The 24736-nt window shown below is 42.3% G+C and overlaps 1 protein-coding gene across 2 annotated transcripts in view; it reads right to left on the bottom strand.

Annotated features, from left to right (window-relative positions):
* The window catches only part of acsm3 (acyl-CoA synthetase medium chain family member 3), a 30319-nt gene extending 17607 nt beyond the window's left edge, over positions 1 to 12712 (bottom strand). For both annotated transcript variants that reach the window (XM_033040478.1, XM_033040479.1), the window contains exons 1-4: positions 12226 to 12712; positions 11412 to 11622; positions 9653 to 9860; positions 2307 to 2450 (exon numbers count right to left, since the gene is read on the bottom strand). In XM_033040478.1, the coding sequence (XP_032896369.1) occupies positions 2307 to 2450; positions 9653 to 9860; positions 11412 to 11622; positions 12226 to 12483 (821 nt within the window). In that variant the 5' untranslated portion in view covers positions 12484 to 12712. The remainder of the gene's footprint in view (positions 1 to 2306; positions 2451 to 9652; positions 9861 to 11411; positions 11623 to 12225) is intronic.
* Between the last annotated feature and the right edge of the window lie 12024 nt (positions 12713 to 24736).

Raw genomic sequence — 24736 nt, 5'->3', positions numbered from 1 at the left:
AAACTATAAAAGGTACACAAAAAAGCTGGAGAAACTCAGCGGGTGCAGCAGCATCTATGGAGCGAAGGAAATAGGCAACGTTTCGGGCCGAAACCCTTCTTCAGACTGATCGGGGGTGGGGGGGGGCGGGGACAAGAAAGGAAAAAGGAGGAGGAGCCCGAAGGCTGGAGGATGGGAGGAGACAGCAGGGGGACTGAGGAAGGGGAGGAGATAGCAAGGACTAACAAAATTGGGAGAATTCGATGTTCATGCCCCCAGGATGCAGACTCCCCAAGCGGAATATGAGGTGCTGTTCCTCCAATTTCCGGTGCTGCTCGCTGTGGCCATGGAGGAGACCCAGGACAGAGAGGTCGGAGACGGTGTGGGAGGTGGAGTTGAAGTGCTGAGCCACCAGGAGGTCAGCTTGGTTATTGCGGACTGAGCGGAGGTGTTTGGCGAAACGATCGCCCAACCTCCGATTGGTCTCACCGATATAGATCTGCTGACATCTAGAGCAGCGGATGCAATAGATGAGGTTGGAGGAGATGCAGGTAAACCTCTGTCGCACCTGGAACGACTGCTTGGGTCCTTGAACGGAGTCGAGGGGGGAGGTAAAGGGACATGTGTTGCATCTCTTGCGGTTGCAAGGGAAAGTGCTCAGGGAGGGGGGTGGTACGAGAGGGAAGGGAAGAATTGACAAGGGAGTTATGGAGGGAGCGGTCTTTGCGGAAGGCAGATATGGGGGGAGATGGGAAGATGTGGCGAGTGGTGGGGTCACGTTGGAGGTGGCGAAACTGACGAATGGATTACTTTTTGTATGTGACGGCTGGTGGGGTGAAAGGTGAGGACTAGGGGGACTCTGCCCTTGTTGCGAGTGGGGGAATGGGGAGAGAGAGCAGTGTTGCGGGGTATGGAAGAGACCCTGGTGCGAGCCTCATCTATGGTGGAGGAGGGGAACCCCAGTTCCCTGAATAATGACATTTCAGATGTCCTGGTGTGGAACGCCTCATCCGTGGAGCAGATGCGGGGCAGACAGAGGAATTGGGAGTAGTGGATGGAGTCCTTACAGGAAGCAGGGTGGGAAGAAGTGTAGTCCAGATAGCCATGGGAGTCAGTGGGTTTATAGTGGATGTCGGTCAGAAGTTAAACTATAAAGGTCAGGAAGATTTCAGATTCAATTCTTGAGCAGTAGCAATTTTAATATTAGGGATTTTGTGGTCACTGCGTGGATTGGAAAGGGCGAAAAGAGTGAGCAAAAAAGATTAAAACAAAACTAATGTTAAATTAACAAATGTTTCACTTTCTTATCCCCCAAACTTTGCCAAAATGTGCATAGTTGGCTGACAGGTAAGGATAGGCTCAGATTTTACTGTAGTGGGTTTCATAATTAAATAGCCACGAACAGTCACTTCCTTGAATCTTTCAATAAAAGCCATTTACATTATCAATAAATTGCAGTTGTCATACATTATAAATAATTTAGGGTATGTACTTTGCAAACAGAAGTTCTCAGGTAGCTCAGAGATGGGTGATTTCAAAAAATAGGTGGCTCTAAAGTTGCCAGGAACATCCCTCGAGAATGCTGTAGAAACAAGACATGCATTCCTGCTCTTCTTGGTTCTAAGCAAGAGATATCAGAAATTATTGTACGAGTTCAGTGGAAGCAAATGTTGGAAAACAAAGCAGAGCAGCCATATCATTTACAATGATCAGTGCTGCCTAATTTCAACATTTTTTCCTCAAATAAATGTCATGCTTTGGTTTACATATGCGAGGGCTCGGAGATCAACTTGGAGGGCCTGGGATGCCTGATTGTTGTTCAAAGGTAATATGATGTTAGATTAATTTTGAACTGTCCAAGGGGTGTAGAACATTGCTAAGTAAAGCAAATCTTCACTCCCCTATTTACCACTCAGTGAATGGGAATGTAAGGAATCAGTGTCTCTCTCATTCAATGAGTAACCTAACTGTACTTTTTGGAACTCGGGGTTTAACCTGATAATGACACATGTTGTAAAGTTACAGTTAGGCATTTTCTCATGTCGATTTTTTGTGCATGCCTATAAAAGGTTTTTTCGCCATGATGTGAGTGATGTTTTAGTGAGTGGTAGAATATTATTTGGGGTACAATAAATATTATTGTATGAAAAATTTTGAAAGCCATTATTTGCTGCAAAAAAACCCCTTAAAGTTAATAATTTAGGTTTAAATTTTAATAATCATTAGTTTTTTTTCCTATTAGAGTAACTCTTAACTTTCTGATACTAATTGTTTAAATAATATATATATATATTCCATATGAATGGTGCATAAAATGTTTTCCTGACCTTCCATTCACTGTCAGGCCTATTCCATAGCTGCAATGGGTGTGAAGAGTCATTTTTGGAGCTCCTGTGGTTCCGCTGGTAAAGAAAATGGCCAATGGATGCAAACTCTTGGTCTTTGCACATGTGTGATCAGATGATGCATTTCTTAAGAGATAGAATTAAGACTCATCAAACTTGCAACTTTTTTTTTCAAACAAAAATTGTATAATGAGATACTGTCAATGCTTCTAAAAAATACAGCTTACTTTATAAAGCACTTCCAAAGTAATCAAATGTTCTTAATGCATTGAAACAATGTATAGTTAAACATAAATTGATACTTGGCCATACAAATCCCTAGCAGGACTGGTCTTGGACGATCTGTTCAAGGATGCTAGAAGAAGCATCTACGATTAGTAGAGGTGGGGTGCCTTGGGGTGAGGTTGCCAGAAACACACTGAAGCTGAAATGGTACAGTGAGTAAAATCATAAGTGCTCAAGAAGCCAGAATCAGAGAAGAATAGGTATAAGATTAGTTGAGCATCCAAATATGTGCAGAAAAACTATTGATGGAGATTATTTTATGTAGTAGATGAAATAAGCACACTGGAATTGTTAAATCCAGTGGCAACAAACACAAGGACAAACAAACAACAAACAGCAGCAGACAAGCTGAAGCAAGAATGGAGCTGAACGACATTATGGAGTTGGGAATAGATAGCTGTAGTTGATGAGCAGATACTGTATGTGGACAAACATATAGTTGTATCATAACCATGGTTGAAAATGATCTAGCTCAAGTTCAAACAATGTTTTGAATTGGGAATGATGGTCAAGATTTGGTCAGGAACTAATGAGAATAGTTTAAGTCTTTGTTTTATTTATAGAAAATTTCTGCTTTTTGATTGTTAGGTGATGGATAACAATGTGATAAATGTGAAATATTGGAGTTATCCAGAGACCTGTCAAAAAGGAAAGAATTGAGTGTCACCAGAGTGCATGTGCAACCAAATACTGTGCCTTCAAATGATGACACAGAGGAATATCATATAAATAGAGAAAAAAAAGAAAAGAGCTGCATATAGTTCATTGGGGAATTCAAAATGTAACAATGCAGAATGGGAAGAGAAACGTGCCAGATGATTCTCTAGCTAATATATATATATATATATATATATATATATATATATATATATATATATATATATATATATATATATATATATATCTATATTACTAAAAGTCTGATATCTATATTACTAAAAGTCTGTTCTTGACCGGTTTTGACCATCTGTGCTGCGATTTCCGAGAGAACGCCGCCACCTACGGCCGTCATTTTTGGCCACCTCGCTCAGAGCCCCTCTCCGCCGCATGTGTGCCGAGGATTTTTCCCGTTGATTATAAATGACAGAGATATTAATGTTTTTACAAAATTCCCCATTCTCTCTGCTGCCCCCGCTGGCGGCAGGGGGGAGGGACTATAAAACCAGGAAGTGATGTGCCACACAGTCTTTTCAAGATGGAGGAAGGCAGAGGGTCACGTTTCTCTGAGCTGTGAATAACACTGAACACATGTCTACTCAAATGTAAGTGCCCTTAGTGGTTCTAAAATGCTTGCAGAATGTGTCTATTGGTTCTAAAGCTTGCAAAAAAAAGTGTCTATTGGTTCCAAATCTTGCAAAAAAATGTCTATTGGTTCTAACGCTTGCAAAAAAAATGTCTATTGGTTCTAAACCTTGCAAAAAAAATGTCTATTGGTTCTAAAATAGTTCATACTAGCGCTCCAGAAAGCACCCCCCCCCCCCCCCCGGTTGGCTTGGGTGTGTCTTGAAATTGAAAGGCACTACTTACTGCAAATGGTGGCATGAAGTTGAAAGGCACTACTTACTGCAAATGGTGGCTTGGGAGCTTTGGCTTGAAGTTGAAAGGCACTATTACTGCAAATGGTGGCTTGGTTGCTTTGGCTTGAAGTTGAAAGGCACTACTTACTGCAAATGGTGGCTTGGTTGCTTTGGCTTGAAGTTGAAAGGCACTACTTACTGCAAATGGTGGCATGAAGTTGAAAGGCACTACTTACTGCAAATGGTGGCTTGGGTGCAATGCCTTGAAGTTGAAAGGCGTCACTTACTGCAAATGGTGGCATGAAGTTGAAAGGCACTACTTACTGCAAATGGTGGCTTGGGTGCTTTGGCTTGAAGTTGAAAGCACTACTTACTGCAAATGGTGGCTTGGGAGCTTTGGTTTGAAGTTGAAAGGCACTATTACTGCAAATGGTGGCTTGGTTGCTTTGGCTTGAAGTTGAAAGGCACTATTACTGCAAATGGTGGCTTGGTTGCTTTGCCTTGAAGTTGAAAGGCACTACTTACTGCAAATGGTGGCTTGGGAGCATTGGCTTGAAGTTGAAAGGCACTACTTACTGCAAATGGTGGCTTGGGTGCTTTGGCTTGAAGTTGAAAGGCACTACTTACTGCAAATGGTGGCTTGGGAGTTTTGGCTTGAAGTAGGAAAGGCACTACTTACTGCAAATGGTGGCTTGGGTGCTTTGGCTTGAAGTTGAAAGGCACTATTACTGCAAATGGTGGCTTGGTTGCTTTGGCTTGAAGTTGAAAGGCACCTCTTACTGCAAATGGTGGCTTGGGTGTGGTTTGAAGTTGAAAGACACTACTTACTGCAAATGGTGGCTTGGGTGTGGCTTGAAGTTGAAAGACACCACTTACTGCAGATGGTGGCTTAGGTGCAATGGCTTGAAGTTAAAATGCATTACTTACTGCAAATGGGGGCGTGAGTGCATTGGCTTGAAGTTGAAAGGCACTACTTACTGCAAATTGTGGCTTGAAGTTGAAAGGCACTACTTACTGCAAATGGTGGCTTGGTTGCTTTGCCTTGAAGTTGAAAAGCACTACTTACTGCAAATTGTGGTTTGGGTGCGTTGGCTTGAAGTTAAAAGGCACTACTTACTGCAAATGGTGGCTTGGGAGTTTTGGCTTGAAGTAGAAAAGGCACTGCTTACTGCAAATGGTGGCGGGTGCTTTGGCTTGAAGTTGAAAGGCACTATTACTGCAAATGGTGGCTTGGTTGCTTTGGCTTGAAGCTGAAAGGCACCTCTTACTGCAAATGGTGGCTTGGGTGTGGCTTGGGTGTGGTTTGAAGTTGAAAGACACTACTTACTGCAAATGGTGGCTTGGGTGTGGCTTGAAGTTGAAAGACACCACTTACTGCAGATGGTGGCTTGGGTGCAATGGCTTGAAGTTAAAATGCATTACTTACTGCAAATGGGGGCGTGGGTGCATTGGCTTGAAGTTGAAAGGCACTACTTACTGCAAATTGTGGCTTGAAGTTGAAAGGCACTACTTACTGCAAATGGTGACTTGGGTGCTTTGGCTTTAAGTTGAAAGGCACTACTTACCGCAAATTGTAGCTTGGGTGCTTTGGCATTAAGTTGAAAGGCACTGCAAATGGTGGCATGAAGTTGAAGGGCACTACTTACTGCAAATGGTGGCTTGGTTGATTTGGCTTGAAGTTGAAAGGCACTATTACTGCAAATGGTGGCTTGGTTGCTTTGCCTTGAAGTTGAAAGGCACTACTTATTGCAAATGGTGGCTTGGGAGCATTGGCTTGAAGTTGAAAGGCACTACTTACTGCAAATGGTGGATTGGGTGCTTTGGCTTGAAGTTGAAAGGCACTACTGACTGCAAATGGTGGCTTGGGAGTTTTGGCTTGAAGTAGAAAAGGCACTACTTACTGCAAATGGTGCGGGTGATTTGGCTTGAAGTTGAAAGGCACCTCTTACTGCTAATGGTGGCTTGGGTGTGGTTTGAAGTTGAAAGCCACTACTTACTGTAAATGGTGGCTTGGATGCAATGGCTTGAAGTTAAAAGGCATTACTTACTGCAAATGGTGGCATGAGGTTGAAAGCCACTATTTACTGCAAATGGTGGCGTGGGTGCATTGGCTTGAAGTTGAAAGGCACCACACTGCAAATGGTGGCATGAAGTTGAAAGCCACTACTTACTGCAAATGGTGGCGTGGGTGCATTAGCTTGAAGTTAAAAGGCACTACGTACTGCAAATGGCAGCTTGGGTGCTTTGGCTTAAAGTTAAAAGGCACTACTGTAAATGCACTTACTTCCTGTTTGCACTGTATATTGATTTTAGATAAAGCGCTACCACTTACGGCTGTGATTTTTGGCCATCTTACTCAGTCCCCTTCCGCTGAGCAGGTGCAGAGAATTCTTCCCATCAATGAAAAATAAAAGTGTTATTAGTTTTTTTTAAAATGTTGAGAGTCTCTCTCCTGTCAATCACTCCATGAAAGCCACACCTTTTCCGGTGGGGGGGGGAAAGGAGGGGTTATAAAACCCGGAAATGTGGGTGTTGCTCAGTCTCTGCAAGATGGAGGAGGGAGAGGTCACGACTCGCTGTCTTTAGTGGCTTTGCACCCTACTTTAAATGGTATGAAACTGCACTTGAATTTGGTGGCCTTATACCCTGCTTGAAATAGCCGTGAGTCAACTACCAGCCCACCAGCCATGAGTGAGTTGCCAGCACAACAGGCTTGATTGACTGAGACGCCAGCCCAAGAATCCATTTGGCGCACAATTAGCATACTAGCCCTCTGGAAACCAGTCCCTTCAGCCCACAACACCCATACTAGAGCTCCAGAAATCCCCCCCCCCCCACCAACTGGCCACCAATATTAGAATTGGTGGAGAGGTGGAATATTGCGTTGGATGACCAGCCCTCCTGTGTGATGCTGGGACCCGACGGGTCCCACTTAGTCTAGTTTCTGATAAATTTGTCCCTCTTAATTCTCCTGCCTTGTCCCTGTAACCTTTCACGCTTTTGCTAATCAAGAATCTATCAATCACATCTTTAAAAATACCCAATACAATCTTCAGAATTGGCCTCATCAGCAACAACGATGAGTCGGTCTATAGGGAGGAGGTCCAGCTCCTAGCAGCATGGTGCGCTGACAAAAACCTGGCCCTTAACTCCAAGAAGACCAAGGAGCTCATCATAGACTTCAGAAAGTCTAGGGGCGGCACGCACACCCCCATCCACATTAACGAGACGGAGGTGGAACATGTTTCCAGCTTCAGGTTCCTGGGGGTCAACATCTCTGATGACCTCTCTTGGACCCACAATACCTCAACTCTGGTCAAGAAGGCTCACCAGCGTCTCTTCTTCCTGAGGAGACTACAGAAGGTCCATCTGTCTCCTCAGATTCTGGTGAACTTCTACCACTGCACCATCGAGAGCATCCTTACCAACTGTATCATAGTATGGTATGGCAACTGCTCTGTCTCCGACCGGAAAGCACTGCAGAGTGGTGGTGAAAATTGCCCAACGCATCACCGGTTCCTCACTCACCTCCATTGAGTCTGTCCAAAGCAAGCGTTGTCTGCGAAGGGCTCTCAGCATCGTCAAGGACTGCTCTCACCCCAACCACAGTCTGTTTACCCTCCTACCACCCGGGAGGCGCTACAGGTCTCTCCGTTGCCGGCTGTTACATTACTCAACACTGTACCTCGATGATTGCCAAAGCACCCCCCCCCCCCCGCGGACACCCCTTCCACCAGGAAAAAATAATTGCACTACTATGACTGTATGCACGTAAATATATTTACGTGCATACAGTCAATAAATTTTATTTATTGCTCATATTCTATGTCGCTCTTCTAGGGAATTGCTAACTGCATTTTGTTGTCTCTGTACTGTACACTGCACAATGACAATAAAGTTTGAATCTGAATCTGAATCTGAGAAAACTATCAACTTGGTGATACATGCTCAGTAGTCCAGCCATATTCAATGGATTTCCGGTGAAAAGAGCTGTGATGATTATACCTCGCAGGCTTAAGGGATTGAATGGTTTATTTCAACTTCTAATTCTTAATTGTGTACCCATGACAAACTACTGCAGACTCACGTGACTATGTTGTGAAAATTGGTACAGCCACCACAAACACTGGGAATAGATAGTATTAGACTCTCACAATTATAGAATCATAGCCATACAGTACAAAAACAGGCATTTTAGCCATGCCATGCAAACCAAGATGCCCACCTATTTTCATCCCATTTGCCTGTATTCAACCCATATCCCTCTCGATCTTTGACTTCACGGCTCTGAAAGGTTTTGCTGACATAATGTACATGGCTTGCATTAAAAATCTTGATATGATTATTTTGTAATAGTTATGTTTACCAATTTTTTGCAACATAATTCCAGTAATGGGGGACTATAGCTGTTCCCAGCATTTCTAGGCCGATAAAAAGTCACTCATGCTGCCTCTCTTTATTTATTTTTAAATATATTTTTTTAGCTTCCTAAATATTTGTATTGCGAAATAAAGCAAATTATTGGTCCATATTATCCTTACCACAAATGGTTTTCTCCTCTTAAGAGAGATTGATGCATATTAATGTTTAGAGGTTCAGCATGCAAACAGGCCCTTTGGCCCACCGAGTCTACACCGGCCATCGATTACCCGTTCATACTAGTTGTATGTCAAGTCAAGTCAAGTCAAGTTTATTTGTCACATACACATACGAGATGTGAAATGAAAGTGGCAATGCTCGCGGACTTTTGTGCAAAAAGACAAACAACCAAACAAACTATAAACACAATCATAACACACATATTCTTTTACATAATAAATAATGGAAGGAAAAACGTTCAGTAGAGTTAGTCCCTGGTGAGAAAGGCGTTTACAGTCCGAATGGCCTCTGGGAAGAAACTCCTTCTCAACCTCTCCGTTCTCACCGCATGGCAACGGAGGCGTTTGCCTGACCGTAGCAGCTGGAACAGTCCATTGTAGGGGTGGAAGGGGTCTCTCATGATATTGTTGGCTCTGGAGTTGCACCTCCTGATGTATAGTTCCTGCAGGGGGGTGAGTGAAGTTCCCATAGTGCGTTCGGCCGAACGCACTACTCTCTGCAGAGCCTTTTTGTCCTTGGCAGAGCAATTCCCAAACCAGATGGTAATGTTCCCGGACAAGATGCTTTCCACCGCCACTGCGTAGATGTTATCCCACTTTCTCATCAAATCCCAACACACTGGGGCAATTTGCCAAAGCCATTTAACCTCGAAACCTGCAAACTCCACGCAGACAGTACCCGAAGTCAGGATCGAACTCTGGTCTCTGGCGCTGTGAGACAGCAGCGCTACCTGCTGTGCCATTGTTCTGATTCATTAGAACAACTTGACCATTAACCAAATATTGTGTAACCAGTGGAATGTTTTCTATTCTGTGTTGCAAACTAATTGACCTAACTTTCTTAACACATTTATATTTGTACATATATTTGAAATGCATTTCTTCTAAAGTCATGCAGCGTAACTCATGGATCCATACAAGTACTAACCGGTAAAGTTCATGAAAATTCATCCATCCTTTTCTGTATTTATTTGATAGGATCACCTTTGCTTTGATAGAAGGGCACTTGGATATCACTGACTCTACTGAGTCTGCCAGCATCTCATTTGTTATGATGCACTTTGCCTTTGAGGCCTGTAGCCTGTGTAAAATATCTGTGGCTGTTAGCTGGCTTGTTCCAGGGATCACTACAGCACCTAGAAAAATAACAAATAAGAAGATTGCTATCTAAATACAGAAGCAAGGAACTGCAAATGCTGGTTTACAAAAAAAGACACAAAGTGGTGGAGTAATCAGTGGATCAATCTGAAAAAGGGTTCCAACCCGAAACGTCACTTATCCATGTTCTCTAGGAATGCTGCCTCGTCTACTGAGTTACTCTAGCACTTTGTGTCATGTTTCTGCTGCCTAAATAGTTGTAGCTACTAACTAAAATTAATTGGACCTAAATCGGTCATTCACATATGAAATGATTAATGGAAACAGATTTATAATTGTGTAATCATGAGACAAAATATTACAGATGTCAGAAAACTGAAATACTGACAGAAAATGCTGGAAATACATATTAATATTGCTGGAGAAAGGAAGACTTAATGTTTCAAGTCTATATTTTTATCAGAACTTGAAAAACGTATAAACATGACGGGTTTCAAGCATATGCAGATTTAGAAACGAATAAAGGGGAATGCCTGTGACAATGTACTACTCTACCGCTATCAAGGCTGGACTAATTTAATCAACAGCAAAATGAATACCCTCTTTTATGCCTAAATATAAAATAGGAACAGGGGTTATGAATTATTGTTGATTTGTATTGGACCTGGAAAGTCGTAAATAATCGTTAGATAGTTGGAAAGAAGGAAGTAGAAAATGGAGGGATTTTTATCTCCTATACTTCCATGGGGAAAGTTCCACGCAGAGGGAATACAATGTTAGAGATAGTGGAAGAGAGGACGATAATGTCCCAATTCTTTGCAAAGCAGAAAGGAGAAAGGATGAAAATATGTTTGGTCATCAGAACATACTGGAGGTGGGATAAACTCTTCCTCTTCACCGTCTGAACCCAACCTTTACCCCTCTGAAGAAGAACCCCATCCCGAAATGTCACCTATCCATGTTCACCAGTGATACTGCCTGACCTGTGAGTTACTCCGGCACTTTGTGTCTTTATTTCTATCACCCGTCACTCCATCCCACCCTCAACATTTGCCATTTTATGCCTTCCAAACCAGCCCATTGCTGCTTTCCTGCTGTCTACAACTTTCATCCTTAATATCAACCACATCGCCAGTTTTTGCACCATAATTAAACTTCCTAATCATGGAATCATGGACCTCTACTGTCTGTGCGATACGCTCTCTATCTCATATATAGATTGAACTGTGGGTTGCGTGACTGCTGCTACTGTAAACGTGTGATTGTTACACTTGGGAGTTAAAGCCCTAAGGGTCAGAGGAATAGACTACATATTTTGTGAGGTTATGGAAAAAAAATGTTTGCACTGCTCCCAGATCTGGGGATACTCACTTCAAGTGGCAATTTTTACTGACACTTTATTTTTGTTCACAAATTAGATGCCTTCAGCTGCTTCATCAATGACCTTCTTTTCATTATAAGATCAGAAGTAGGGATGTACTGATAATTATAAAATGCTCAGATGAATGCTCAGACTATATTTTAATGTAGCAAAATTGACAAAAAAATTAACAATTGTCTCATTGCACTGTTCAGTTGAATGCATTTACCTGTTCTCATGCATGCCACATTCAGAAGCCACCATTCTGGTATGACGGGCAGGATAACAATAACTCGATCAGATACTTGCAGATTACATGCATCAGACAAGATGTTAGCCACCTTCCTGGAGTGGTGTCCAAGGTCCTGGAAGCTCCATTTCACTTCTTGCCCTCTTCGACTCAGCCACCACAATGCAGGGTTTGAGCCTCTTCCTCCAGCCTATCAGTAGAAATAAGAATGCACAAGATAAAATCACAATTCTTACCCACAAAAAACCTCATAACTGAATGAATTTAATTTATCAAAAACATCCGTTAAAGACATAGAAACATAGAAAATAGGTGCAGGAGTAGGCCATTCGGCACTTCGAGCCTGCACCGCCATTCGATATGATCATGGCTGATCATCCAACTCAGTATCCCATCCCAGCCTTCTCTCCATACTCCCTGATCCCTTTAGCCACAAGGGCCACATCTAACTCCCTCTTAAATATAGCAAATAAGACTATCCAGTTATTGATACTGCAATAATTCTGGATATTGTATTTCAAATTCAATGTAGCAGAGTGTCTTGTATCTAATGCCTATAATCTTTTACTGAATTTAAATTAATTTGTGCTTTTTGTAATTTGTTGTGTATCAGGAAAATTACCTTTGTCTTTTCTGTTCGTTCTCACATCATATGTTTTAACCAAACATCAAATCTTTGAACGCGTATAAAAAGTAACAATAATTTAATCAAATTTAAACTCGGATTAATCCATAGAATATTCAATTTTTAGATCAAACATCAATGTATTTTGCACCTAATAATGAACTATACCTTTTCAATTTCACTCCACTTATCAAGGACATCACTTGCAAAATTGAAGTATTCTGGCACTTCCAGTTTGTATTCCTGCTTCATTGATTCATAGTCTGTGAAGTTTTTTGGGCTACAATTCTTACTATTTGAGAAGAATGGTTTGACTTGTGTCTTCAGTATTCCAAAAGCTCCACGATTGTAATTTGACAAGCAAGATGAATTGACACTCCTTACTGGCAGCTTCAGCAAGTGAAATGGAATATTTAGGACATTCATTTTGTACCAGGCATAGGAAAGCGAAAGAACACGCTAAAGCTAGAAAGACATACATACAGCAATGAGAACACAGAATTTGAACAAGATTATAAATACTTTAACCATTAAATCAAAATGGGCTAATGATTTACATTACTGTGCTACACATTTAAATTCAAATTCTTGTCTTGCATGACATTTGTACCCTGGTTCAAACTTGTGTAATAATGGAAAAAAGGAATCCCAGAGATTTCATGACACAAAAAGACATGTACAAATCATCTTGTTTGTGTATGCTCTGTAATAACCAAAAAATGCATATTTGATAGATGTTTTGAGACTGTTCAAAGCTTAGCGTGTACTTGGTAAGGCATGGGAGTTGGGGTGAAGTTCCATGGGATCAAATCACCAACATTTGCTAAGCTATGCTTTGTCCCAACCAAGACTGCAATTATGAGATTATTGTTTGCTGCACCTGAACTCAAATGAATACATACACATTTTGAAAACAAACAATTAAGGCAGTCTGATAAGAACATTACAATTGGTGGCACACCTTGTTATGAGAAAAATATTCCAGTATTTCTTGCACAACATAAATAAAGGAAGTTTACAACTGCTGTATCAATTACACAATAACAGAAAGTTACTGAATTACATTTTCCACCACTTAAATTGGGATGTTTTCATAAAGAGTGAAAATACATTTTCCACCACTTAAATGAGGGTTTTAAGCTTCAACTGCCTCCTCTGGCAGCACCCTGAGTGAAAATGTTCCCCCTAAATGTTCCTATTAAATCTGCCTCCTACCTTAAACCCATGTCCTCTGGTTCTTAATTCCCCTTCCCTGCGTAAGAGTCTGTGCATTCACCCTATCTATTCCCTTCCTGATTTCATCCACCTTTTGATGTTTTCATAAAACCAATGAAGGCAATAAATTTAGAAGGGTCTTGACATGACATGTGAATGTCCATTTCCCTTCACATATGCTGCCTGACCCATTGAAGTCCCTCCAGCAGTTTTTTTTCATCAGACTCCTACATCTGCAATCTCTTGTATCTCAAATTTGGATCTGGTACTTGGATCTTCTTATATCCTTTTTATTGTCCTGCAATTTGTTCATGCATTTCTTTGGGGGCAAGCTATTACAATGGACTAAAGAGATAGTACTCCATAACAAATGCGTCCCCTTTTAGAAGGGTGAGATGAAACGAGATTCTTAAATGGAAATGTTATTAAAGTACATAATTCTCCCCTTCCACCTAATATGGCTGATAATTATGCTATTATTATGGTATCAGCACGTCATTCATGATGTCTGATTAGTGAGCTAAGCCTCTCTGTTTCCACTTCCAATGATTAGCTAAATTCTGCAACTAAATGTTATAGAGTCATACAAGATGGAAGCAGGCTCTTCGGCCCAACTTTTCCATGCATGACCCCAGCATCTCCAACCTCTTGTGCCACAAATTTAGAACTGGACTTGGAACTTTTTTATTCTCCAGCTATTTGTCCATGCATTTTGGGGGAATGGGGAAGGGGGTGGGATGGGGTCAGGTGGAAACCTCTTACAACAGATCAAATAGAGGGTACTCCATGACAAGTACGTCTCCTTTTGGAATTGCAAGATGAACAGAAGGATTCTTAAATGGACGTGGTTAACTAATTCTCCCCTTCCATGTCAAGAGCCAAGAGTCATATGACAATTGTCGTATGTACCTAAAAAGAACAATGAAATTCTTTCTTGCAGCAGGATAACAGGTCTGTAAACACACACTATCCATTGGTAACATAATAAACAAACAAAAAGTATGTTCAATAAATAAAAAGACCCAATATTAGTGAAAAACACAACAACCCTAAGTCCCTAGTGTAACCAAAACAGATATGACTGATAATTGTGCGATTGTTATGATATTAACACAACGCTCACGGTGTCCGATTCGTGAAGTATGCTCTGATTGTAGCTGAAGCCCAAGTAGTTGGCTTCAAATTAAAAATGACCATCTCCATCAAGCTCCCAAGCTCAGTCATGATCCCTACATACCCTCACTACATACCCTCACCAACTCCCAACTTTAAAATATGCACCTGATTGAAACCCCAATCTAGCTTATTGCACTTACCAAACACATGATGTCCCAAACATTCCATTAAGAAACCAATCTCACCCCCCCCCCCCCCCCATCACTCTGTTATGCCCCATAACAATTCCTTGCCCAATATTAGTGAGAAATGTAGTTTCCTCCACCAATTTCACAAATATCTTTGTTTTTGAAAACCACTGTTAATTTCCCCAAAGATGCAGTGGAAACCCTGTTAAATTTACTAGTAACAGAATACAAAAACTGATTTATATTAACACCAACACACACAATTTAAAAATCTTCTCTGTTAAAGATTAACACACAAATATCCGGACATCACTGGCAGATTTTGGTGCAGTCAGTCTTAAAATTAACTTTGAGTTAAATAATTGGAAGTACCATATTTTATTCCATTTGTTTACTGTAAATTCTGATTCTTACACGTTCTTATTTTCATTAAACAGATATGACTTCTCATCCGCTTTCACCCTTTCAGGTTTATGATAAACTTGAACTTATATATCCACTATAAATTACTGCAGATAATTTAATTGATTCATAAAAGGCACACCTTCAATGCTTTTGTAAATAAGAGTTACTTGAAATTGATCTAAGATCAAATCTTCTCTTGGAACTGAAAATCAGTTGCCCATTTTCTATTAAAGCTTCTGCCATTTAAATTTTTGTTAAGACTTACCATCAGATAGAAGTAAAATTGCTAAATTGAAACTTTGTCTTTACAAATAAATCAATGGTTTACCAATGGAGATTTTCTGCGTCAAATTTATTTCGAATCGACCAAAGGTTTCACAGCACTACAGCGGAGTAAACATTTTAATTGTACCTCCTGTTATTTAATTACGTTATTCTTTGGGGAGTGTATTATTCCGCCGTGTTCACATTACTCACAAAATTATTTTGCCCTGCAATATATCCAGTCTAATGACTGGCAACCACGCAATGCACCGTACTTTGTAGAGCGAGGTCTAGCACAAGCTCGAGGAACAATACCTCATCTTCTTTCATGGCATGTTGTAGTTTTATGGATATTGCTAGTTCAATACAGGTAGTTCTGCTGTAACACGATAGTTGTGATCCTAGAAACCCTGTGATATAGAAAGCACATTACAAAATCAATTGTGTCAATGGTGCGTAGGAGATTAGGTGCTAGAATTTTAGACTTGCAATAGAAAAGTGTTTCATGCAGGATATAAAGGTTTTTTTCAAATGTTTATTTTTGTTAAGCAACCTAAATTACAAAAGGCTCTTTGTTAGTGTTTAACATGCTATTGTTGCATAAGTGTTAATAAAAGTTATCGCTTGTCAATTTCAATGTCCACTCACTGTTAAAGAAGCAGCTGTATTCTTAAAAGACAATAGTTTCTCATTATTGCATGGAGATTTTTTTCCCCTGTTTAAGTCTAAGACAGCTTTTTTGTCTGCTTGTCAATTTCTAAATTAACTTTTCAGTGGTTCTCTAGTTCCTGATTGAAATTGCATTGTAACCAATTTGGCCCGTGTATTGCAAATAGTGTTCCCTAATTCATCACTCAAATGATATCCATTTCATTAATGGAAACAAATGTTATAGCATAACTACCTGAAATGAATGCTCCAACTGTCTATAGTTGAACTACCTAAAATTGCTATATTGACTCGGTTTTTGTCCTCTGCATTAGCCCATCCACACATTTATAAAACATCATGCTCAAATTGTTCCATTAGCAACTTATTCCCATACAAATCCTGGCTTCAATCTTCCATGGATATTCCCATTTTCATATCCATTACCCCATCATCTAATACTTACCAAAAATGCAAGCTCCCACCAAATACAACACCACAATGATCAAACGATTTTTTTTGGTGATATTGAATTAGCAATTGGTCAGGACAATGACGATAATGTCCCTACTCTTCTTTGAAATAGGGCTCAGGGAAACCTTTTACCAATCCTATAGAGCAGATGAAGAATCACTTTAACATTACATCCAAAAAACTGAGCCTAACAAATTGCATCAAAAACATTGCATTGGTAAAAAATAAAACAGTATAAAAATTAGACACCCTGGTTGATCTACATTATACACGATCATTTAATAAAGATGAATCATGTGAATGACTAGCTATTTTTTGTGGAGATATGGGCAAGGAATGAAATATGAAAGAATGTTCTTTAAACAATTTAAATATCTTTAGCAGCCTCATGAACTTGAGACTTAGGTTTCAACCGCCACCTCCCCCCCTCCCGCGCGCAACTGCCCCCGCGCGCCACCGACCCCCACCCTCCCGCGCACCACTATCCCCGCGCGCCACGCCCCCGCGCGCCACCAACCCCCACCCTCCCGCGCACCACCAAAGATCTTTGCGCACCACTATCCCCGCGCGCCACCAACCCCCTTTCCCGCGCGCAACTGCCACCACGCGACCCCCGCGCGCAACTGCTCCCGCGCACCACTATCCCCGCGCGCCACCAACCCCCTTTCCCGCGCGCAACTGCCACCACGCGACCCCCGCGCGCGTAACCGCCCCTCTTACTGTGCGCGATCACCGCCAGACCATGTCCCACGCGCGATCACCGCCAGACCATGTCCCACGCGCGATCGCCTTCCCACTGTGTGCGATATTCACCCCACTGTGAGCGCAACCGTCGCCCCTCCGCGGCTGCTCGAGCTCAGGACGATCGATCCCCGATGGCAATGGAGCAAAGGTCGCAGGTAGTCCCCCTCCCTCCGTGGTTTTCATTTATAACCAAAGCACTCGAAGGCTTCTTTTATTTAACGTGGTGGAAAATCGCGTTCAACACTAAAGGGGTACAGTCTCTTTTTGTCGCGAAAGGTCACTAAGTTTTCAGCCTCTGCATCCAGCACACCAACCTTTGACATTTTAGCCAAATGTAGCAATGTTACAACATTTTGAGATTAAAAAAATCAAGTCTGCAATTTATCCCATCAGATAAAGCATAATAAGTTTAATTTGACACCCAATTCACTTTCACATCTTCAGTATTAAAAAAGTTATGGCCATTTTCATACTCGGAAATTAGCATCTTGTTCCCTATCGATTTAACACAAAAGTTGTGATCAAGGACAGTGAAATGGCCATAACTTTATTAAAAATTAAGAGAACTGAAATACATTTTCAGTTATTATAGATAGAAGCATTCTGAAACAAATATTAAACAATCTTACTTGGATGACCTGAAATTAAAGCATATAATTAGTTATTACCCAATTGTAGCTAATTCCAAAATTCAATTACTAGATCTAGCAATGTTACAAAATTATGAGATTTAAAAAATCAAGTCTTTAATTTATCCCATCAGATAAAGCATAACAAGAAGTTTAATTTGACACCTAATTCACTTTCATATCTTCAGTATTAAAAAAGTTATGGCCATTTTCATACTCGGAAATTGGCATCTTGTTCCCTATTGCTTTTTCATTGACTTAACACAAAAGCTGTGATCGAGAACATTTAAAAGCCGATAACTTTCTTAAAATTTAAGAGAACTGAAAGAAATGTTCAGTTATTATAGATTGAAGCATTCTGAAACAAATATGAAACAATCTTACTCAGATGACTTGAAATTAAAGCATATAATTAGTTTTTAATTTTGTAATTAGCTACAATTAGTTAGTTACCTAATTGTAGCTAATTACAAAATTCAATTACTAGATCTAAACATCTATCCATTTCTTAAGAATAGATTAACATTTTTAAATAGCCTAAGTGTCCAAATAACATTCACACAAGAATTCAGAATATAACATAATTTTTAAATCTCATTGTCATGGGTTTATAGGCCAAATGGAAGGAATTTAATGTTTAATACCTGTAAATTAATGGCCATTTAAATCAGCTTGCGAGTGGGATTTTCTGGAACGGGACCATTTGGAACGTTCAGGTTGCGGTGAATTTAGTCCCCCATATCGGCAGCAAATACACTGCCGGTTCTTCGGGGGGAAAAATCACCGTTTCGCAACTTAAAATGTGAATTAAATACATCTTAAGAAATACTTTTATACATAAAAATAAACTACTTTCTTTTACCTGGTCCTCCATAAAATCCGTCCCCGTTGTCGGCATTGACGGCTTCAGAAGCTGATTTTAAAATCATTCCAGCGATTAACTTGTCGGGTGAATTTTTTTTAAAAACACACAGAACGGCCGTAGGAATGATTCTTTAGCAACATCTTGCACTCCAACAAAATAAAATTCAGGATCAGGTCGGGAAAAAACCCCGTTTTAACCCCGCCCCCCCTCAAACGCGCCAAAATCGCGCACACCGTCAGTGGCAGAATTGCAGCGCCGCTGAAGGTAAGTATTGTAACATACCTACCAAATGCAATGGGATCCCACCACATCTTTCCCTCCCCAAGGCATCCATGGAGCAATCTCATTGTGACTGCTGGTCCACCCACTTTCCCCCACCCCTCAATCCTGCCTGCTTTGACCCCTGGCACTTTTTCCTGTAACTGCAGGAGGTGCAACAATTATTCCTACAGCTCCTCTCTGACCACAATTCAGGGACCTAAACAACCCTTCTAAATAAGGCAAAGATTCACATGCATTTTCTTCAACTACATTTGGTGCTCCTGATGTTCAAGTTCAAGTTCAAGTGAGTTTATTGTCATGTGTCCCTGTATAGGACAATGAAATTCTTGCTTTGCTTAAGCACACAGAAAATAATAGGCATTTACTACAAAACAGATAAATGTGTCCATATACCATGATATAAATATATACACACATGAATAAATAAACTGATAAAGTGCAAATAGCAGAAAGTGGTTATTAATAATCAGAGTTTTGTCCGAGCCAGGTTTAATAGCCTGATGGCTGTGGGGAAGTAGCTATTCCTGAACCTGGTTGTTGCAGTCTTCAGGCCCCTGTACCTTCTACCTGAAGGTAGCAGGGAGATGAGTGTGTGGCCAGGATGGTGTGGTTCTTTGATGATACTGCCAGCCTTTTTGAGGCAGCGACTGCGATAAATCCCCTCGATGGAAGGAAGGTCAGAGCCGATGATGGACTGGGCAGTGTTTACTACTTTTTGTAGTCTTTTCCTCTCCAGGGCGCTCAAATTGCCGAACCAAGCCACGATGCAACCGGTCAGCATGCTCTCTACTATGCACCTGTAGAAGTTAGAGAGACAAACCGACTCTCCGTAATCTTCTCAGGAAGTAGAGGCGCTGATGAGCTTTTTTGATAATTGCGTTAGTGTTCTCGGACCAGGAAAGATCTTCAGAGATGTGCACGCCCAGGAATTTGAAGTTCTTGACCCTTTCAACCATCGACCCGTTGATATAAATGGGGCTGTGGGTCCCCCTCCTACTCCTTCCAAAGTCCACAATCAGTTCCTTGGTCTTGCTGGTGTTGAGGGCCAGGTTATTGCGCTGGCACCATATGGACAGTTGCTCGATCTCCCTTCTATATTCTGACTCATCCCCATCAGTGATACGCCCCACAATAGTGGTGTCGTCAGCGAACTTGATGATGGAGTTCGCACTGTGGTTGGCTACGCAGTCATGGGTATAGAGTGAGTACAGCAGGGGGCTGAGCACGCAGCCTTGAGGTGCTCCCGTGCTGATTGTTATCGAGGCTGACACATTTTCACCAATACGAACAGACTGTGGTCTGTGGATGAGGAAGTCGAGGATCCAGTTGCAGAGGGATGCGCTGAGACCCAGTTCTGCGAGTTTGGTAACCAGTTTGGAGGGGATGATTGTGTTGAATGCCGAGCTGTAATCGATGAATAACAGCCTGACATATGAGTTTTTGTTGTCCAAGTGGTCCAGTGCGGAGTGGAGGGCCAGCGAGATCGCATCCACCGTTGATCTGTTGTGGCGGTAAGCGAACTGCAGTGGGTCCAGGTTTTTGTCGAGGTAGGAGTTGATTTGCTCCATGATCAGCCTCTCAAAGCACTTCATCACCACCGGCGTTAGTGCCACTGATCGATAGTCATTGAGGCACGTCACCTTACTCTTCTTGGGCACCGGTATAATTGATGCCCTTTTAAAGCAGGTGGGGACCTCAGACCTCAGAAGTGAGAGGTTGAAAATGTCCGTAAAAACTCCCGCCAGTTGGTCCGCACAGGTTTTTAGAACACGACCGGGTATACCATCAGGACCAGGTGCTTTTCGGGGGTTCACCCCTCTGAAGGATTTCCTGACGTCGGCCTCTGTGACTGAGACTGAAATGCCATCACAGCGAATGGGGGATCGGGAAGGCACATCAGTATTCTCCCTGTCAAAGCGTGCGTAAAACGCATTGAGCTCGTCAGGGAGTGATGTTTCACCGACATTCGAGCTGCCTCCTGGTTTCGCCTTGTAGGAGGTGATTGCATTCAGGCCCCGCCACAGCTGCCGAACATCTGTCTCATCCTCCAGTTTGGAGCAGAAGTCCCTTTTGGCCTTTTTGATGGCCTTACCAAGGTCGTATCTGGACTTCATGTAGGCCACTGTATCATCGGACATGAATGCCCTGTGTCTGGACTTTAGAAGAGTGCGGATCTCAAAGTTCATCCAAGGTTTCTGATTGGGAAACACTCGGAAGGTTTTTGTAGGGATGCAGTCCTCCACACATTTCTTTATGAAGTCTGTAACGACTGTGGCGTATTCGTTCAAGTCCGTTGCCGAGTCCTTGAACATTGCCCAGTCTACAGACTCCAAACAGTCCTGGAGTTGTTCTTCTGCCCCCCCCCGACCAGCTCTGTGCTGTCCTCACTTCTGGGGGTGCGCTCTTCAATTGCTGCCTGTAGGCAGGAAGAAGCAGCACCGCGGTACAGTCGGACTTACCGAAGTGAGGGCGAGGGATAGAACGATAGGCATTCTTGATGGTGGTGTAGCAGTGGTCGAGGGTGTTAGGTCCTCTGGTGCAGCAGGAGATATGTTGGTGGAAGTTGGGGAGTGATTTCTTGAGGTTCGCCTTATTGAAGTCCCCAGCAATGGTGGTAAATGCCTTGGGGTAAGACGTCTGGTGTTTGTTGACCACGGCGTGCAGTTCCTCCAGTGCCAGACGGACGTCTGCCTGGGGTGGGATGTAGACCGCGGTCAGGATAACGGAGGTGAATTCTCTTGGGAGGTAGAAGGGACGGCACTTCACCGCCAGATGTTCGAGGTGTGGAGAGCAGGAGTTGGACAGGACTGCCACGTCGGAACACCACGCAGAGTTGACCATGAGGCAGATGCCCCCTCCTCTCCCTTTCCCAGATGCCAGGGTACGGTCCATACTGGATGGAGAACCCTTCAGGCTTGACCGCTGAGTCTGGGGAGCTGGGGGTGAGCCATGTCTCTGTGAAACAGAACACAGAGCATTCCCTCAGCTCCCTTTGATAAAGCAGTCTTGCCCTTAAGTCCTCCACTTTATTTTCAAGGGACTACATTAGCCAGTAGCATAGTAGGGAGAGGGGGCAGAAGTCCCCTGCGCTTCATTCTGACCTGGAGTCCTGCCCGTCGGCCACGTTTCCGGACACAATGGAGGCTTCCCCTTTGTTTCCAGGTACTGTACTTGCTGTACCTGCTGTTTCTGCGGACCTGCGCTGGAACGGGGATTCCCTCACAGACGGCAGCTCCAGCTCCAGCTCCAGCTCCGTAACGAACGGGGGTTCCCTCAAAGTCGGCAGCTCCAGCTCCGTTGTTCCTGGGAGATCCAGCCTGGGGGCTCTGGGGGTCATCCTGGGGTCTCCAGGTACCGTACCTGGGATCCTCAGTCGGGTCGGGAGTTCCACAGCCAGCGTGGGAAAGTGTAAAGTCCGGGGTTCCCGCAGCTGCGGGAGATCGCGAAATTGCGAGAGCCTTGAGGTGCTCAAGCAGCTTGTCCGAAACAGCACCGATTTCTGTCGTTTTTCTGATCCAGGTAAGTTGTTGGAAGTTGTAGTTGAGCCTTTTATATTCCGGAGCTCAGCAAAAGTCGCCGCAAGGCAGGCGCCATCTTGCTTGTTCTCTGCATCGATAAGACCAAGCGCAGACCAAGTGACTGCTTTGCAAAGCACCTGCACTCAATCCGCAATAGCCATCCCATTGCCCAATGCAAACTAGAAGAACAAACTAGAAGATTCATAGCAAAAGGATTTGAGTATAGGAGCAGGGAGGTTCTACTGCAGTTGTACAGGGTCTTGGTGAGACCACACCTGGAGTATTGCGTACAGTTTTGGTCTCCTAATCTGAGGAAAGACATTCTTGCCATTGAGGGAGTACAGAGAAGGTTCACCAGACTGATTCCTGGGATGTCAGGACTTTCATATGAAGAAAGACTGGATAGACTCGGCTTGTAATCGCTAGAATTTAGAAGATTGAGGGGGGATCTTATAGAAACTTACAAAATTCTTAAGGGGTTGGACAGGCTAGATGCAGGAAGATTGTTCCCGATGTTGGGGAAGTCCAGAACAAGGGGTCACAGTTTAAGGATAAGGGGGAAATCTTTTAGGACCGAGATGAGGAAAACATTTTTCACACAGAGAGTGGTGAATCTTTATTTCGGACTCAACGGCCTGACAAGGGGCAACATTACATAAAATTACATTGCATATAAAAACATCATAAAATACATATACAATCTTTGTATCATAAATTATATATTTAAAAAAAAGCACAATACATGATTTAAAATCCAGAATAAAAAAGAATGACCAATGTCCTATAACGAGACAGCGATACCAGTGTCTCCACAACTGGGACTGGTAGTGTGTAGTGTGAAACCTTATGTTTGACAAAGCCACGATAATTACATTTTTAGAGTCATTTATCCTGCAAATGAATTTATAAATATGATTTCTTAGGGTAGCTTCTAAAGTACAGACGCCTGCAGCCACAAACATGTTACTAGCACTACACCATCTAGGTTTCCTTAGCAGTGTTCTCATGGCATCATTATAGGCCACCTTTAGTCTCTGCAAACTTGTCTTTCCGTAGTTCGACCACAGGTGCGCAGTATAGAGTGGTGTGCAATATGCTCTAAACAGCGACAGCTTCACCACATCTGCACACTCACCAAACTTACGCAAGAGAATATTCATCTGTACATACAGCATACGTCGTTGCCTATAAATATCCTCATCATCTGTCATTTGCTCTGTAATAAAATGTCCAAGGTATTTTACCTTATTACAGACACTAAGATTATTGTCAGACAATTTAAAATCAGGAAATTTTAGACATTTATCCTCATTGGTAATACAGATCAGATCAGCACTCCTACAAGCATTATATTTAATATCATGTTCCACACCATACACAGAACATATAGTAAGAAGCCGCTGGAGACCAGCGCTAGATGGACTAACGACCACAAGATCATCTGCATACATATGGTTCACTAAAATATTACCAATCGTGCACCCAGTATTACAAATTGTTTGGACAGATCATCAATATAAAAGGACTGGGGCCAAAATTCCCCCTTGTCTAACACCATTGCTAAGCCCAAATGGGGCTGAGACCCTATTGCCCCATTTTATTTGCATAGTCTGATGGGCATACCAGTAAGCCAAAATTCTCACAATGTATATAGGCACCCCTCTTTGACTCATTTTAACAAACGGCTTTCTGTGATTAACACGATCAAAGGCTTTTGAAGCATCAATAAAGCACATAAGAATTGAAGAGTTTATGCCTCTATATTTGTTTACAATCTCCTTTAGGGCATATATGCACGTCAGTGCCATGTTTAGCTTTAAAACCAAACTGGTTATCATGTAATGGTATGAACATTGAATTTTCCAATTTCAGGTAACACTTACTTCCTATGTTCTTCCCTCTCATTCCTTCCAATCCATTTCCAGTCCTCCCTTTTTTGTCACCTTTCCATTACCCCTTCCATGGTCTCCCCAGCACCCATTTCCATCCCCTCCTCTCCTGGCTCCACATATTTCATCCATCAGATCCCCTCCCCATCTGGTTTAATCTTTATTAATGGGAATCATCATATTCCTTTCTTTGGCATTCCTACTGGCATTTTAGTTTTGAGCCCACCGAGTTTTAACTGGTGTCTGGCGCTGTCTGGCAACTCTACCTGTAATGGCAATTTCAAACTTTTCCAATGTCCAACTTTCCGTTGCCATTACTACACGGATCTTACGCAGACAAAAAAAAAACGGATCTTCCAGTCGTTATTTCCAGTGGTTCTTTATTGAAGTAGTTTTACAAACAAAAAAATGAACATACCAGATCCTCTTTATTCTTATACAA

Source organism: Amblyraja radiata, chromosome 22 (assembly GCF_010909765.2).
Source record: "Amblyraja radiata isolate CabotCenter1 chromosome 22, sAmbRad1.1.pri, whole genome shotgun sequence".
Classification (NCBI taxonomy): Eukaryota; Metazoa; Chordata; class Chondrichthyes; order Rajiformes; family Rajidae; genus Amblyraja; species Amblyraja radiata.
The sequence above is the reverse complement of the archived record's forward strand: the minus strand, read 5'-3'. Positions and strand labels throughout refer to the sequence as shown.